At 39.2% G+C, this 19540-nt stretch overlaps 1 protein-coding gene across 5 annotated transcripts in view; it reads right to left on the bottom strand.

Annotated features, from left to right (window-relative positions):
- The window catches only part of mad1l1.L (mitotic arrest deficient 1 like 1 L homeolog), a 501886-nt gene that overhangs the window by 210844 nt on the left and 271502 nt on the right, over positions 1-19540 (bottom strand). For all 5 annotated transcript variants that reach the window (XM_041575521.1, XM_018234121.2, XM_041575523.1 and 2 more), the window contains 1 exon segment: positions 10135-10225. In XM_041575521.1, coding sequence (XP_041431455.1) covers positions 10135-10225 — 91 coding nt within the window.

Below are 19540 nucleotides of genomic sequence, written 5' to 3'. Positions count from 1 at the left end.
CATCGCACTCTATTTAAACCATTGGGGAACCTGGTAACCAAATTGTAAATCCATTTAGTTTCCTTGTAAAGTAATTTTTTGGTATTATCCACACCTCTTTGGTCTGGCATTAATCTTTGAATACTTGTATAGAAAAGTAATCTATGTTTCCAGAGACACAATTTGAAAAATGTATGGCTTTGTTAGTTTCGGTTTTGTTTTTAATGTTAATATTTTATCTTGCCCTGTCTTTCAAACTTCTAGTAGTTTGCCCACAGTATTGAATACCACACTTCTGACATGAGATGAGGTAGACAACATGATGTGTATTGCAATTGGATGACTTTTGCCCGTCAAATGGGAAATGAAGGTCTCACTACTTTGTATTAATTTACATGTAATAAATCTATTTCCTCCACACTTGAACGATCCTTTGTGTTGTAACCAAGTAAATTTTCGGGGATTATCAATCCTGCTTGGGGACAGGGAATTTTTTTCAAGGATTTGGCCCTTCTTGAAAAGACAAGCACAGGCAAAAGCAAAAAAAAAACAAACAACAACTTCCATTTCGACAATACAGTCTTGTTGTGCCGGAGTAAGACCAAAGTGCAATCATCCTATATTAAAAACGTAAGTCGCGGAATGTAATATCTAATAGAAGTTAACCAATGGTAAGTAAATAACACAGTACTCCATTTAACCATCACAGCAAGTATGGAACAAATCTGCACAATGCATACCATCGGTCATGGGCTTGTAGACTTGTATGGCATCTTAATTCTAAAGCAATAAACTATGGTACCTTTATAGCAGCTAATATACAGCTGAAGTGTGCCACTACCAGAACTAGTCCATGAATATTTGGCACCCAAAGTTAGGCACCCCCAAGTGATTGTATATACTTACCTGAAACCCAGGCGGCACTACCATCATCAGAAAACATCACCGGCCCGGGGGTCTTCCGGCTTCTTTTTTATTCAAATTTAAAGGGGCAGACGCATGCGCAGTAGAACAAAATAGCCAACTTTTTCTTTAAAGTTCTGCTTTTCTCTCTACTGCGCATGCGGAGCCGTGAGAAGAAGCTGGAAGAGGTGCAGTGGAGGTTGAAAACAAATGGTACAAGATGGGAGAACAGTCCATGCATGCCAAATCCATGACCATTAGACATTGTTAAGAGATGTTAAAGGGATACTGTCATGGGGAAAAAATTTTTTTCAAAATGAATCAGTTAATAGTGCTGCTCCAGCAGAATTCTGCACTGAAATGAATTTCTCTAAAGAGCAAACAGATTTTTTTATATTCAATTTTGAAATTTGACATGGGGCTAGACATATTGTCAATTTCCCAGCTGCCCCAAGTCATGTGACTTGTGCTCTGATAAACTTCAATCACTCTTTACTGCTGTACTGCAAGTTGGAGTGATATCACCCCCCCCAGCAGCCAAAAAAAAGAACAATGGGAAGGTAACCAGATAACAGCTCCCTAACACAAGATAACAGCTGCTTGATAGATCTAAGAACAGCACTTAATAGTAAAAACCCATGTCCCACTGAGACACATTCAGTTACATTGAGAAGGAAAAACAGCAGCCTGCCAGAAAGCATTTTTCTCCTAAAGTGCAGGCACAAGTCACATGACCAGGGGCAGCTGGGAACTTGACAAAATGTCTAGCCCAATGTCAGATTTCGGTTTGCTCTTTTGAGAAATGGATTTCAGTGCAGAATTCTGCCGGAGCAGCACTATTAACTGATTCATTTTGAAAAAAATGTTTTTTCCCCATGAGAGTATCCCTTTAAAAGGGGGGTTGTGGGAGCACTTTAAGGCTAAGTAAAAATATATAAATACAATGGAAGTGCTACTGATCTGGCCGAATTAGCTATAAGCATTAAAAAAAGAGAGGGAATTGATCAATGTACATTCCCTGATCTCCTTTTTCATAAGTAATCCAGTATATGTTATGATCATAAAATTGGTGAGCCACCATACCATGTCAAAGTAAACCCCATATGGTGGTCTCTATTTACCTCTGGTCATAGAATTCAAGGGCTAACACCTCCCTGCATGGTAGCATTTATTGGGATAAGGGTCTCCTGACCTGGGCATTGGTTTCAGTCTGAGCGCTTAGTCCTCCACCCGCCATTAGTTTTTAGAGGAGAGAAACTACCTAGACCACAGCATTGGTTCCACAGGCTTAATGCTCAACTGCTTGAGGCTTTTAAGAGAGAAAGACTGTGCCGACCAACAGGAGATGTGATTAGCTATGGAATATGTTTAAAAATTCAATTTACAATAAAATATGAATTCATTTTTTTTTCAGTGGGTGCTGCTCGTCAGTTATGGACATAAAAATAATAACAAAAGGCTATGCATTATACAGTATTTCAGATTTCAAGGCTTTGAATGGGAAGAACAGATTTCTCTTTAAAGATTCCCCTCTCTGAACTGTAAATGCAGTTCTGTTTTTCTCACCAACCAGCTGTGAACTAATTACAAGAACTTCCAACTAGTCAAGCTTCCTCTCAAAGCATATGGATCCAATTAACTCAAACTGTTGCTGATTTTAATCAATCTTTCTTCAAGCAGCTCAACTTAAAGATTCTCTTTCAACGTAGAAAGCAGGCCAAGGAATAGTGAGGCAATAAAACAATGCTATAGCAACAAAAGATTATGAAGGCACAAGACTATATGCATTCTGCTGTTGTCATTATTCCAGAAAGGCAAGCACAACAAATCTGTCCCTGGGAAATAATTGTTTCACTTGCTTTATTATGCTAAATTTCATTCTTTACATTTGAAGCCAAAAACTGCAAGATACATTAAAGATCCAAATCAGTTCCTTGAACGACATTTTATGCGCTTGTCACTCACGAACCATGATAAGTGAAAGATAAGGGGAGGAAGGTGACATTATTATTTGAGGTGGCTACCAACAGAAGGCTTTGCATTATTATACATGAATTTACTGTAGTTGAACTCTTTTTGGGGATGCTAAATTGGCCATACATGGGCCAATAAAAGTTGTTGATAGACCATGTATGAAGCCCTTCAAAGAGCCAGCCTGACCGATATCTAGCTGAAAATTGGGCAGATGTCAATCACGGCAGTTTAAAAATTACATTGTGGGGTGTGCATGCAAGCAAACAAGATGGCCGCATAATGCGCTAGCTCCATGTACTACCTCCTGAACTCCCCACTATTAGCCTACCAAAGCCTTTCCGTCAGCATACTGGGGACTTCAATAAGCAGCCAGCACTCTACCAGATATGGGCAAGTGAGACAAGGACTCCAAGGACAGCAACATAGTAAAGCTCACCTCGGCTGCTCCCAGTTGCCATGGGCGTCCTGAGATGATACAATTTTACCTCTAAAGAGAGGATAATTGCTGCAAAGCGAAACAAGCATGATATCGCTTTCAAGAATGATACTCTACAGATATTCCATTGCCTTTCCCCAACCACTCTGGATAAAAGGAGGGCCCTTAAACTGATCACGGCAGTGCTCAGAGATCAACATATTTCATATTGTTTGGGATTCCCATTCCAGTTGGTGGCAACCCGTAATGGTACACAGTATGAGATCTGGGACCCATCAGAGGGCCTGAGCTTGTTAAAGAGGCTGGGATTGAAAAATGGCCCAACAACGACAAACGCCAACCTCATGGGAATGGCCTCTGAATACCACCATTGCCAACTGTCTCCTTGTCTTCAACTGAATCATGAAAACATGCCCCATCTCCCAAACTGCAGAGGCACAGCTGAGGAAAAGGGTAACCTTTCACCTATCCTTCCCTACCCTACAGGCCAAAATGTTGGCTCCCAATGACATACAATCTCCCCGAACTGTCTCCTCTGCCTTCCCGTCGCCTAAAATGTAAATCACTGGCCAGATGGCACTCAGCGCGATTCGATGTCACTCGGTGCGCTTCGTTTTGCGAAATTGCCTGAAGTTTCCTCGTGAGGCAACTTTGGGGCGACTTCGGGAAGGCAGTTCGGGGAGATTAGATACCCTGAAGAAGAGGAGATTTGTCGCTGGGTTATCTCCCTGAATCTGCCTGTGTGCCCTGACCCTAAGAGCAGAGTTTAAAGACCTCTCCCTAAATTGTTATACAATTTGGAAACTCTACATGTACAAATACCCTTTAAGGGTCTTAAAGCAATGCAATCTAAAATAAAGAAAATTTATGAGCTTCCAAATCACACACTCTCTCAGAAGATATTAACATCTCAATCCACACAGGGGGCCTAGGTGCTACCTTTGCACTTAGATACTACTTTGCGGTCCACTTATGCCAAGCAGTGGCATATTTGGACAGAACACACTGTGGGAAGTGGGTAACATTGGTAAATGATACAGTATCTCCATACACCATCTCCTCTTTATTATGGGAAACCGAAATGTTTACTAACATAAAAGATATATTACTTAACTCTATAAAGCTAACCCTCTCCATTAGAAACGACTTTATATAACAGTACAATATTTCTTGTAAGACTCACCCCTAATTTTGGTAGCCCACATTTCTCCCCAGGCCTGCTCAAAAACCTTTGTGCAGCTCTGGCAGAGGAATGGACTAACACAACTGAGAGACTTCTATAACCCACTGACTCGAAAATTATACTAATTTTGAGATCTTCAGACTAAATAAGGCCTGGGCAACACAATGCACAAATCAGTATCTTCAAATCAGGCACTTTACCCTGTAAGGCACCGCTTGAAAGTAACATGGCAACTCGAGATGCAGGAAAGGACTTATTTTGGATATCTATGGAATACTTGACACATGCCTAATAGCTTCCCTCTCCAAATATCCTTATAAGACGTCCTGGGAACAAATGTTACGTAAAGAACTGTCCCTTCTTAAATGGATCTTAGTATGGGAGAATCATACATGATTTACCCATAAAGAAATAAACTATAACATACTCATGCAATGGTACATGACTGTCTATTCATCTTTTCTTTCAAACCAATAACATGTAGGCAAGTTTTGATAAAAAAAAATAACATTTTTTGACACAGTTAAAAAAAAAAATTACATTGAGGTGAGAAACGTATCAGCTTGTTGATGTGGCTCTTGCCCCAACAGCCTTTATCCCCATCATTGTTATCTGATCATTTGGCCAGATCATTTGCCAGATCTTTGGCAAACTTACCAAAACATTTGATCTTTCATGGTATGGTCACCTTAAGCCTGTCAAGTTCTAGTTTATTCTTCACCTATGGTCAAAACTACTTCAGTGCTGGATGAAACTAGTAGGACTATTAAAAAGAACCAGCACCACTACTGCCTGATAACCTACCTTCTACAAGAACATCCTTTTTTTTTTACTAGTTGGAATCCTTCCAAATACTAGTGGAAGCACAAAAAGGGAAAAAATGGTTGCTCATTTAAATGCAATGTAATGTGTCCTGATACTCTGCACCAGTATAAGCTCTACCTCCATCCACTAAACATATAGTATAACCTATGATTCACACTCGTCAGATTTAAGCAGTATAAATAAATACTGATGAAGGTTGCTGCCAGGAACACCGCTAGAAAAAAATCTTAAAAAAGATAATGAAAATTATCGTGGCCACAGATATCACAATAGCAAATTTCAGCTGAAAGAAAATGATAGCTTGCATTTCCTCATTCTGGCACTTCAGTAATGAGTAGGGTCCACGAGGATGCCTTAATTTCAGTTAGCCGAAAGGCTGAGACTGTGATAACAGACTGAGGCTTCCATTAGCAGCTAAGACTGGTGATGTGAATAATTTCAAAGCAACAGCATTCCCATCATGAAGGGAAATCAATGCTCCTGCAAGAAAGTGTCAAGTGTTGGACAGGCGGAAGAGTGGAAGGTGTGAGAAGAACCTCTGGTCATAAGAAGTCTCAGTGTACGGTAAAGGTTTCATTTTCTTCAGATATTACATACACTATATATATATAGCCATAAAAAAAGTCTCTGTGAAAGGCCAAATAAATTATCTTAGTATCTGTTTTTTAACTTGCTTGTTACATATAAATCTGGATTTTACATTACCAGGGACTTTTTTAGTACATTTGCCCAGGGCCCTCTTCTACCCTCAGGGACTCTCAGAAACAATTAAGAATTGCGTTACTGACCAACTATTTTAATATATTTATTTATGCAAAATTTCACATAATGAGCCAGAACCCCAACTTGTTCCTTGATTTAAATTGTTAATTTTGTAGAGTAATGGCAAACCCTTTCCTTTGTTGGCCTGAGCCCCCATCTATAACTCCCTGATACATTGTTTGTGCCCCATTATAAAACAAGATCATGATCTGATCAGGATCTAGAATTTGTTTTTGTTGGAATATGAAAATCTTGGTGTGATATTTATGCTCATTTTAGACTTATACAGTGCTTAGTGGGTTTCTGAAGGTGGTTCCTCCTTACATTACTAATCAGCAAACAGTGTAGCTACTTAATGGTCTCAGTTGCATTTTTAATGAGATGATAAAGGACAGCACTGATCTTTATGTGAAGCCATCCCGGCAGTATTGAGATTTTACCAATACCCACACTTATAGCTGGTGACATTTCCCACAGCCTTGATGTTCTCAATTAAAGAATCTATCACTGTCTCTGTTATCATTCTACCTACATACACTCTTGTGGCATCAATAACTTGGATTCTGCAATTCCTATATCTATACTCCCTCGCTTTGCACTTGGGAATGCTCAATCACAAAGGCTGAGAAATGCAAGGAAATAAGTGAAATGGATTGTCGTCAGTTTTTGATATATCAGTCTAATTAGCAGCAACAACCCCTGGTTCATCATTTCCACCCCTTACCTTCATTTTCAAGATGTGTCCAGAGGTCATTGCTGGTAGATCTTTACATCTTTAAATTACTCTCTCACTCAAATATCTCCAGCTTGAAATTTTCCTATTTCAACCGGCTTTCTTAGTTTAAGCTATCCGAACAAATACAAATCTCACGTTTTTCTGGGAATTTTACTGTATTAAACAGTTTATAATAGTTTTACATATAACATATGTGACCTTTCAAATAAACATGGCCCCATTTCACAGAGTATACTAAAGCCATAGAAGGTTGAGCTACAAAAAGCCAAAAGGCACAAGGATACTTACCTATAACAGCACAACAAAGCCTCGGCACAAAAATCTAATAGCACATATATTGAATGATAACCATAATTTGTCATCTGTCTTCAAAAGTGGGCAACAAATTCCCTGGGGTCAATGTACAAACAAGGCTATTGAAATGGTTAATCAAAGCCTTCAAAATGATTTTTACGAAATATTTCTTCTCAGATGAAATACACGACTCGGTTATATAAGATTCAGAAAGCTCTGTATTTTTTGTAAATATTGTATTGGGTCAACAGAAAGGAACTTGTAGCTTCAACTAAGTTGCTTCCCTAAAAGATCAGTACTGAAATACAAAGGTGGGCTTATAAACTAGTTTATAGATGTTCTTTCATCAAGTCCCATTAAATGCATGAGATATTTAAGAACTCCAGCCAACAGAGCTATTAATACGATTAGAAAAAAAGAGATTTTGCTGTTGGAGGTGACCTTTGACGTTCCCTTTTGGAAACTCATGCTGTTTTATGGCAAAACTGCTTCAGTAAACTGTAAGTTGTAAAAGAATTGATCTAGTAAAGTAAGCAGTTAATTATTTCTGCTAAATGTTTCAGTTTGAATCACCAAAGAGGCATATCAAGAGGAACGAAGAGTAAGGGTAAGCATGAAAAACAAGAAGCTAAAGTTGATCGAGTAACCACAAACAAGCTCAGGAGTAAAACAACAAATATGTATTCACTCAATTTTTTGTTCATTGCGTAGGGAATGTCTATGGTGGAATGCTTATCTAAGAAGTGTCAGGATAATTCAGTTACCGGAGACCACTTGAGGTGAAAGAAAGTTATTTGACACAAGTTCCATGGATCCTGAACTCACAAAAAGTCTGAACAAAGAAATCATAGGGCTTTTAATAACTTGTAAAAAGCATAGATATGTCGCTCTACAGCACATAAAAACAAAGAACTAAGCTTAGAGCCAAACAGGTGGCTTTGCCCCCAAAGCCAGGGTAGTGGCAACCAAGGATAACTTGAGAACAGAATCCATCAAAGTCAGTAGGGTTCATGGGGGAATCTGCATACACAGAATTGAATTCTCTTTCAGTAGCTAGGGAACCCCTTTATACTTGAAGAGACACTGGGAGTTTAGCTTAGGCAGTTTCCCCTATTTTTGGACACGTAAGTGGTCCTTTGATTTACCCAGACAGCTATTGCCCTTTTCCTTGGTCTATTGTCATTTGATCAAATTTATTGCTTGCCCAGTAGATGGCAATGATACAAGTTTAAAAAGGAGAGCACACATGGGCTCAAGGCTCTTCATCATCTTTCACATCAGTCCTTGCTCCAGTCTAGCTTACAATGTAAGGTCCCTATAACATTAACACAAGCTATGGTCCGTTTGTATCAGAAGCCTTTCCTTAATTTTTTTATAGAGTTCTTAACTAAAACCTCTCCTATCTGGCTAAGCCATAATACTGTATACTGTGTGTACAACTGAAAGAAAGACAAAGGATAAGGTGGAGGCAAACAGCGAGCTGAGAGTGGATGGGTGTGGGGCTTGAAATTACAGGTTAAGTTAAGCAGCAAGAAATATTGGATGATCGAACAAAATGAAAATAATGTTAATGTATACCCCTTTTCTACAGGCTAAAGGAACAGTAACATCAAAGAAGGAAAGTGTTTTAAAGTAATTAACATATAATTTACTGTTGTTCTGCACTGGTAAAACTGGTGTGCTTGCTACAGAAACACTATTATAGTTTATATAAATAAACTTCTGTGTAGCAATGGGGGCAGACATTCTAAAGAGAAACGGCTCAGGTTACACAGCAGATATGCTCTGTAGAACATAATGGTGTTATCTGTTATCCACTATTTAACCTGTGCCATATAGCCTTTTTTCAATTTCCACCATTACTACACAGCAGCTTGTTTATATGAACTATAGTAGTGTTTCTGAAGCAAACACATCAGTTTTGCCAGTGCAGGGCAACAATGCATTATATTTACATTATATTACTTTAAAACACTTTCATTTATCGGTGTTACTGTTCCTTTAAGCAGAACAAATAAGTTCAAATCAAATGGGTGGTTTCAACTGGGTGTTTACTTATAATTAAATAGGCAGTTAAGAAGGGTAGTATATCCTATTGTACAGTATGAATTAATTGGACTTGTGCCGAACATACACGCGTGTGCGCCTGTAAGTTTGACACAAGTCCAATTCATCGACTTTAGCACGCACCCTGCCTAGATGTCTGTAAAGTAGAAGTTCCAGAAAGTCCTATTTATCACTGATGTGCTCCTTTCCTCTTTCCAAAAAAGACATGGGGACACTTTTCAACTATATTCTAGCTACCATGACACATGCAAATGTAACTGGTTTATTTTGCATATAGTACAAACTATGGTACAAGCTTGGTGGTGGTAACAGTAGATTAAGGATTGTTGAGATCTTTTGATTTAGATTCCATGTCAATTACAAGACATGAGAGAATAATTAACCTTATTAATGGGAACCTCTAGATCACTGATCCCCAACCAGTTCCTTGTGAGCAACATGTTGCTCACCAAACCTTGGATGCTGCTTCCAGTGGCCTTAGGAGCCACTGGAAGCCCAGGAGCTTATTTTTGAATTCCAGGCTTGGAGGCAAGTTTTGGTTGCATATAAACCTGACAAACAGAGCTTCCTATAGGCTGACAGTCCACATAGGGGGTATCAAATGGCCAATCACTGCCCTTATTTTGCACCATTCAGGAAAATCTGGCATGGTTGTGTTGCTCTCCACCTATTTTTACAGTTGAATGTGGCTCACTGGTTAAAAAGGTTGGGGACCTCCACTCTAGACGTTATAACCTTGTTGAAAGATTGAAACTATTGATGTTAGTAACAGGTTGAAAGAAATGTTGCACAGGTTGAGACTATTGTTACAAACAAGTTGTATTCATGCCTATGTAAATATTAAGATGTGGAAATACTTATGTTAAGCTGATCATCGACGCAAACAGAAAAATATAGCGACAACAAAAGTAAACAGCAATCAAATTGCAATGCTATGTAGGACAATATGATGACAACGAGAGCATCTATGAATACCTGAAGGTTCAAGCTTTCCAGCCTCATTTCTAATATTTTGTTCTCTTCCTCTAATCTACCACGTTCAGCTTCAAGCTCCTCTATTTTCAATCTGCAGGAAGAAAAAAAACACTATTAACATAATATTCTGTAATATAATTTAGTGTGAACATTTTAACAGAAGGGTGGTTGTTAAAAAGCCATCGTAAGACTATATTGCTTAAGAAACCCACCCAAAGGATAATAAGTAAAAATGTATAATTATGAGGGCATGTCACTTATATTTCACAATAACATTTGTACCTATATTTACTTAAATGACCAGTTTTGCTGCTATCACCTTCTTAGTCATGTTTGCATTAGAAAATATCTTTCATGAATATTCAGCTCTTATATTTAAAATGCTATATAAAGGGTTTGTGGTCTTAATTTGCATTAGACTGTTGACTGGAAAACTATATGATCAGTGTTTGGCTTTACAGCAGTTCATGAAGTACTTCATCGGAGCCATCAGCCTATGAAGCAAGAAAATGAGACAAAGCAAGCAGTGAAATGAAGAAATTAAATGAGCCAGAAATGGTAGCAGAGATTGGAAGACTATGCAAGAATTCTAGAGACAAATATTAACGAAACAGTGATAAGAATCATGCAAAGAAATGAGAGAGCTTAGACTGTGACGCAGAGCTTGGCAGGAACATGGCCCCCGGATTATTGCATTTAAACAGGGCCAGAGGCAGGCTCACTAGGAACTATGGCGGTCAAAGAGAACCTATGTTTTTGGAGTGTAATCATATTTTAAAAAGTGGATGGAAAGCCCTCTCTACATAATGTCTCACATAATCCATATAGTTTTTTTTATTGGCCTTTATTAGTTACAGCTTGGCAAGCCACATACAGTAAGTGACTGTTTGCTTCTGAAGTTTTTGTTTTTTAAATAGTTTTTTCCCTATTATAGTGTTATGTATATTGCAGCACATTTTCATGATCTATCCTCTACTTAAAGGAGAAGGAAGGCTTGGTGCACTTCGGGGTGCCAAATGTTAAGCACCCTCAAGTGATTGTACTGACTTACCTGAAACCCCGGGCTAGAGCTCCTATCAGCAGAAAACTGCACTGGCCCGGGGGGTTATACCAGTGAGAGCCATGGAGTGATCTTCTTCTGTGTTCTTTCTTCAAATTTCCCAGGGCAGACGCATGCGCAGTTGAATGAAATAGCCGACTTTTTAGTTAAAGTTTGGCTTTTCCTTCTACTGCACATCCGCAACGGCGAGAAGAAAGAGAAAGATGGAATAAGATTGCTCCATGGTGCTCACTGGTATAACCAAGGTCCAGTGCAGTTTTCTGCCCATAGGAGCACCGGCCCGGGGTTTCAGGTAAGTCAATACAATCACTTGGCACCCCCAAGAGCACCAAGCCTTTCCTTTGCCTTTAAACAGAGCCCCCTAGTTACACAACTATGTAAGTTTTGAGCAACTTTAGCGGTTTTTCCAATAAACTGATTACCTAAAACTTCACATTGTATACAGGCTTACAAAAACAGATTGTTTTTGGTTGAAGGCTTTGCCACATAGAGATAGAGCAATCAATCAGCTGACTTAAGCTGGCCATAGACGCAAAAATCTGATCATACAAATTTGAGGATTCGTACGATTTTCGAACCGTGTGTGGAGAGTCCTGACATTTTTCGTCTGGCGGAGATCAGTCGTTTGGTTGATCGTACAGGTTAAAAGATTTCTGTCGGCTGCTGATAATATCTCTGTATGTATTGCCGATCATACGATTTTCAGAGGGAGACAGTCAATAGCTTTGTCGGACATAACTTTCATACGATTGCTGTCAGGGGCAGAACATCGGCTGATCTGTTCTTTTGTACTTTATTTGATTGGAATGGTTAGTGGCAGTTTGGGAGATGGGAAAGTCCTATGGCCAGCTTTACATAAAAGGCTGGGGGGGGCAAGAAAATGGAGTTATAGCGTGGAACATGAGATGTCGTGGGGAGAAGAGCGAACTAAAAGGGCAAGGTCACATGTGGAGTTTTTAAAAATGTCCATAAATGCGCACAAAAAAAGCCCTATTGATAATAATAGAATACACAGTATAGCAATTCCCACATAGGGCTTGCGAGCCAACATTCAGCACGCAACGCCAGTATTGCATTTTTCAGTAGAAACGCCAATACGCCAAGGAACGCAATATTATTGAACTCTATGGGATCCGCATGTTTGGAAATACACTTTGCTGAAATACCCTGCATATTTTAAATATGGCAGGCAAACTCTCACAAGATGGATTGCGCATATATATATATATATTTGCATCGTTGTATGCTGTGAGCTAATTATGTTGTGTATTGACAATCAGTACAGCTATATTTTGCATGTAAATTGCTTTTTTTCACAAACGCTTACTAAAATTCTTCCAAGTGGAATTGTGGGGAACAAGGAAAAACAGAAATGCATGTTGGGAAAAGAAAACTACAGGCTGAAAAATGAATATTATCATGCATGTTTGGTTTTTGTGCATTTACACTCGACCATGCGTTTTTAAAAATGCAACGTTAAAACACCATGTGTGACCTCGCCCTAAGGCTATGGGCACACAGGCTGATGGCTTGGACTGTTGTCAGCCAGTGTACTTTGAAGAGGCTGAACATTAGTATATAAAGCCTGGATTTGGTACATACCTAATTTAGTTTGGTTTAAGTGTGTGTATAGTCTGGGTAAGGCAGTGACATAAATGGCCTGTTTCATATATTTGGAGGCATAAACTAAGGAGCAGCAGAACTAGTAATTGCGGGTAAAAAAGCTATCAATACTATCTTGTATCAGTTATGTTTTTCATGACAGATGCTTCTTAAAAAAATCTGGATCTACAGCCAATACATTCTCTTTAAAAGTCTTCCTAATCAGATAATGAGTAAATATACAAGCAATATGGCTCATTTATCATTCATTAACACCAGCAAAATTCAACAAAACATATTCTAAAATTGTATTAGCTTCTATGCCAAGAACGTCTTTAGATGGGTGTTTGGACCAGTTCAATACCCTGATGTCAAAATATTGGCACTTAAAAAAAAAAGGGGGGGGGAATGCATGGAGCGTTAAGGGGCAAAATGGCAAATTTATCGGCAGCCCTTAATGCGATTACAGAATGAACTCCTTGAGAAGGAAATAAAATCTGAAATATAGCCATTACAAAATGACGCTCTGAAGAAACAGAAGCCTACACAAAGCACAAACACTGGGTAATAATGAAAACAGCGCACCAAATTAGGATAATAATCATGCTAATGATAATAATACCCAAGCTAAGTGATTATTACTGGCCATTCAGTTCTTTGTTTATTTTTGAGCTAAAGGCACAAAGGGGCTTCTGCTAAGCAAACGGCACATAAAACAGATCCGGCACACAGAATGAGCGGCATTATAGTGGACGGCACTAGTTATGGTTGGATGCAGAGTTAATAATTAATAAAAAAGCATTAATAAATGACAATGTTTTAATGTTACTGTAAAGAGACATCTTCTAACAGCATTATAAAAAAAAAAAAACAAAAAAAAAAAAACACCAGATGGCTTCTTTCTATTTTCGTTTGCCAAAAGCCATCTGTAGCATTAAATATTTCTTCTCAATGTATGTGGTTAGCGCTGCTCAGTTGTCAAGCATATGCCACCAATCCTGCCTTCACAAACGCATCGCAGGCATCATGATAGAGGACCAGATATTGTTACAAGTAAAATATGTGCTTGGGTCCGCAGGCCAGAGCTCCTTGGCATGTGCCAACCTGACATTCTCTGCTATGAGTTAATACTTCAAGCCCTTACATGTGACTGTACCCATGCATCTAGGGACAAGTTATTGGTCTTCTGGGATGTGCCATTTACTCTCTTATACAGGGCTCTGGGTACACAGGGAAACCTTCATTCTGCCCAGAAGGTCACTTCCTAAAGTACAGGTATGGGACCCATTATATGGAAACCCGTTATCCAAAAAGCTCTGAATTACAGAATGGTCATCTCCCATAGAATCCATTTTATCCAATTACTTAAAATTCTTAAGAAGAATTTACTTTTTCTTTGAAATGAAACAGTACCATGTACAGGAAAGGCGACCTGTTTAACAAAATGGTTGGGACTCAAGGGGTTCCGGATAACAGATCTTTCTGTAATTTGGATCTTCATACTATAAGTCTACTAGAAAATCATTGAAATATTAAATAAACACAATAGGCTGGTTTTGCTTCCAATAAGGTTTAATTATCTTAGTTGAGATCAAGTACAAGGTATTATTTTATTATTACAGTGAAAAAAGGAAGTCATTTAAAAATTTTGGATTATTTGATTATAATGGGAGTCTATGGAAGACGGCCTTTCCGTAATTCAGGGCTTTCTGAATAATGAGAACGAATCCCATACCTGTATTTGATCCAAACTAATATATAATTAATCCTTACTGGAATTAAAACCAGTCTATTGGGATTATTTAATGATTACCTGATTTTCTAGTAGACTTAAGGTATGAAGATCCAAATTATGGAAAGATCCATTATCCGCAAACCTCATGTCCCGAGCATTCTGGATAACATGTCCCATACCTGTATAAATAGACTTTCTTCACATATTATTTGAACCTATTTATTAAAAACTATTTCTAGGGCTTATTTATGTCCACAAATGCAGTGAGCAAAGTGCAATTTCAAGTGCAGTTGCCATGTTTGTTTCCCCACAATGCAGCTCCCCCCCCTCCCCATAATTTCAGTGCATTGCAAGGAGGCGATGCACAAAAGCACCGGATGAAATTGCATCCATTCGCCAAAATAATGCAATCATGCACATATTTTCTGTCTGGAATACTTTCTGGTGTCCAATGGGCTAGTAACTTCTGCAACTGATACTTTAATCGCAGGTGTTCTGTGTCTATTGACAGCGGGTGCAAAAGGAACCTTGCATCTGTGGCCTGGTCAAGAGTAGCTCTAGGGTTAATAGGTGCAGTAGAGCTTGATTCAGAATGGAAGGAATGAGCTGTGCAGAGCCCACAGGACCGAGCTTGTGGCACAATGCATGTAGTTAAGAGTGTAAACTTGACATTCTCTGCTATGAGTAACTACTGCAAGTCTGGACATGGAACAGTGCCCATACACCTAAAGGACTAATTATCACATAGAAAGAGGGGAATTCATTTCATATTCTATACAGATCAATGATACATCCCTGGATGGTTACAAGGGTACATCTTTAGAACTTAAAGGGCATATAAAGGCAAAAAAATAAAATCCATTTTTACTTTCTTTAATGGAAAAGAAACCTATCTCCAATATACTTTAAGAAACCTGACTGTATGCAGTGAAATTCTCCCTTCATTTACTGCTGTGGATAGGAATTGTTGGATGGTCCCTAACTGCTGAGCAGGGAAACAATCATACTTATGAACAGCAGGGGGAGCCCCCGCCTTACTTCCCAGCCATGCAGAACTCAAGCAGCTTTGTTTATGACGATCCCTAAGCAGCCCAGACCACACTGAGCATGTGCACAGTCTTAGTCTTGCAAAGATGTTTAACAAAGTTACAAGATGGTGACCCCCTGTAGCCAACTTTGAAAGCATAAATTATTTGTTTGATTAGGCTTGTGGTGCAGTAAGTTCATGTTTATATTTAGTATACAAAATACAGCATTTCTAGCCTTATTCTATTTTAGACTTGACATGCCCTTTAATGGTAAGCCTTCAGTCTTGTACTATTCACGCAATACACGGCTCATGGTACACAGAAGGTTCATTATCTCTGTGAAACTGGAGTAACCAGAAGACAAAGAATTCTTGCAAACCCTTTCACAGTTTGATTCAATGGCATAAGTAACAGACATGTCAAAAAAATACAATTTCTCATAGAGAGAAAGGATTTTCTAGGTCAGGACATCCCATATAGGGTTGCTGCCTGGCCCTTATTTTACTATGTTGCTTCATGCTGATGTTGTTAAAAGGGAAACATAAAAGTATGGCCGGTATTTTATTTTTAAAAAGGTGGCAATCGTAATCCTACGCAGGATGTATTATATAAATGTCATTGAGGGCTGCTACTCCTACTTCAGATAGAATAATTCAGCATTTTAGAACTAAGGGATAATAATAACAAGGTAAAGGAACATGCGTTTTAATACAGTTACCCCTAGTCAATGTTATCTTGCCTTCACACTCCCATACCAACATCCCTTTGAGATTTCATTCTTCAAAAAAAAGGACATGGGTAGCACATTTCCTATAGAATACAACGAGAAGCCCTTGGAGAGGGGCTGATTGACAGCTGCTGTTTCCTAATGGAAACAACCTACTAATGCCGGCATTTTAGCTGTAGCCCAACATTAACCCAAGGTTAGGAAACATGAGGCTAAAGCACAAAATGTAACAACACATGATTTGAAAGTAAAAGATCATTGTCAGCTTAATGTCACTACTTCTCAACACAATAATTAATTTTCAGGGTATATTTGTGTAACTTAATTAACAGCCCTTATATGTCACGCCGATGACCTCTCGCAAACGTATTATTTGATTGCTTGGCCTTGCTGTTCCTAAAGTGATGCAGAGGGTTTCTAAGGCTTTGCTTCTACCTACTGTATGTAAGGGGTGAAAAAATTGAAATCCTGCAAATGTGTTTAAAGTTGAATATTCAAAAGTGGGACTCAAAGCAGCCTTAATGGTTTCTACAGAAGGAATAGTGGCATTAAGTGATGAAAAAATGTCATGGGATTGTATGCCAGCTAAAGCTTTCTTAACCATGTTAGGACTTTATCTGGCAGCAGGGCTGAATGAGTGTTTAAATCAATTTTTGTATCGTAACTGAATTAGAAGAAATGATTGTAATACCCACAGCTGCAAACTGAGTTTAGTCGTCCCACTGTCCAACTATTTACTGGATTTTCCAATAAGAATTTTTAACTGGTTATATATGAATTCCAACTATTATTTTTCTAGCTTCTTAAAAGTTATAACAAGTTTTTTTTATAACAAGTTTTTTTCTTTTGCAACAGTCATTTTTTTATTGTGAGCTTTTTTGGGTAGGGAACTCTGTTTAATGTATACACCCAATTATTGTGCAGCGCTGTGAAATATGTTGGCACTTGATACATGTTAATAATAATAACTTCATTTGACTTTTCAACAGTCCTGTAAACCATAGCAACCAATAATCTATTGTATAACTATGGGTTAAGGCGATGGTTTAGTAAGTTTATGTTATAGGAATACATATTAAACCAAATATAGTGGAACTTGCAGGGCTTTCCTGTAGATAATGTGGTACAATGGCTGCACTTCAACCTCAGTGCTAGGACTCAACTCTAACCAGGTCAATGTCTGCATGAGGTTTGTAATTTTTTTTTCCCCACCTTTGCCTGGCATTCTTCCCACAGTCCAAAAGCACAGTGGTTAGTTGCCCTACTGCAAGAAAAGTATAGAATGGGCTGGAACTCCCTTCTTCCACCCAGTCGCGTCCCTATGCTCGTGTTGAAAAAGGTGAGATAATGGTTGGGGAGGGGGAATTTTCTTGGTTGGGGAAGGTTTTTTTTCTTAACTATAGAGGAAGAAGCCCCCCCCTGTTTCCAGGGCCCCTACATAACCGTGGGGTCTGATTCCTCTATAGTTACGCCAGTGAGTTACCGACTTCTTGTCAAGACCAGAGGACAAAGCGTCTTGTAAATCACCACTAGGGGCAAATGGTCTTAAAGTTTGATATACAAAACAAGGAGGGGGCTGGCTTGGAAACAGAACAAATACGAAAGGCAGTAACAGAAAGGTTCCGCTGACCATTGGCATTGGCTCATTAAGGTAAGGTCGGGGGGGAATACAGCACAAGGCAAAGCTGGCAGAGTCCAAAAAAGGTTGTCAGGCAGGCAAGGAGCAAGGGTCAAAGCAGTTACAAGTCAGGAGCCCTACCTTAGCCAAAGTAATCAATAGAACTGGGACATCATGAACTCACTGGCCAAGAACATTGCCATCAGTGGGCTTTAAAAGGTTTGAATCATGCTGGAATCACGCCTGGTATCTAGTGGGCATTGACCAGTTCATGGAGTGTCAAAGCTGCATCATGAAACAACACCGGCTCAGTGATGTCACCTCCGAGTGGCAGTTCAGCACGTCTGTGACACTTCTAATAAAATAGGACATGGCTTGTTCATGAGCCTGCGGCTGGGACATTCGATTGTAAACTCCACTGAGGAAGGGCCTGATTGTGAATTATTGTTCTCTGGTAGCTGCAGTTTATAATCTCAGTGCCTTATAAATAAATAATTAAAAATGCACCAACACAGAGATGAGAAAAGTGCAGCCCTCCATCATACTGGAATATTACTGTAGTGCACAAAAGCAGCGTGTGTGTGTGTTCCTACCCCAAATGTTTCATAGATGCTTTGTTAGTTTCATTCCATTCTATTCGCCCAGCGGAGAAATCCTCCTAATGTAAAATAAATGATGATCTATGGCCATAAAGAGCTGTTCTGCACACTGACATGGTTACTTAGCTTCAGCGGAAGATACAGACACGTTGCCAGCCCTACCTGCCCAGCTGGGTTTGTGCAATGCAATCTGACTGCCTACAGAGCCCAAAAGAAGATAATTCTGAGAACAGAGGGAAACATGTTATAAAAACTGATTGCAAGGACGAGACCAATAATTCTCCGCTCTGCAGGAGGGATCCAGCGAAGCTCTTCAGCAATAAACAGGTAAACAGCTTTGGCTAAGGACAGCTGGTAATAAAAGCCAAGGCAGGCACTACTAGTGGAGCACATTTTACCTTAACCAGACAGTATTATTAAAATAATGAAGCTGCTCCTTTATTCTACCCCCTCAAACCTTACACATTGCTTTTTTGTAATGTAAAAATCTGTTTCCCTACTAACGCAATTATAACGATAGTTGGAGCAAATTAAAGCAGACATATATAGTGACAAAAATATGGACACTTTTAAATATGCAAGGAATGTGCTTTAAAAGTTGCATTTTGGGTTGATTTATTGAAAATGTCTGCAAAAACCCTAAAAGTCCTATGATCTGTTCCACTTCTTGCTGCCTTCTGTCCCAGGCTGGCGGCACTCAGCACACTGCACTGTATTATAGGAACCAATCAGCAGCTAGGCTGACCTGATAGAGAACTGAAGCCTGTCTTTGCTTGTGTCACTGCAGGGCTGTGATTGGCTGCCGCCCTCCTACTGTGCTCCTGTCAGGGAGACGTCCACCCCTCATTTGAAACACAGACCGAGAATGTGTCAAATCTATATGGAGCTCCAATAAAGGGGACATTTTTAAAGATTTTCCTTTTCAGCCCAAAGTAAAACCAGCACCATATAGGTGGACCTGATAGGGAACATAAGCCTATCTTTGGTTGTGTGACTGCCTGCCTGTGATTGGCAGCCCAAAGTAAAACCAGCACCAT

This window comes from Xenopus laevis, chromosome 9_10L, assembly GCF_017654675.1.
Source record: "Xenopus laevis strain J_2021 chromosome 9_10L, Xenopus_laevis_v10.1, whole genome shotgun sequence".
NCBI lineage: Eukaryota > Metazoa > Chordata > Amphibia > Anura > Pipidae > Xenopus > Xenopus laevis.
Note: the sequence above shows the minus strand (reverse complement) of the source record. Positions and strands in the feature narration are given on the sequence as shown.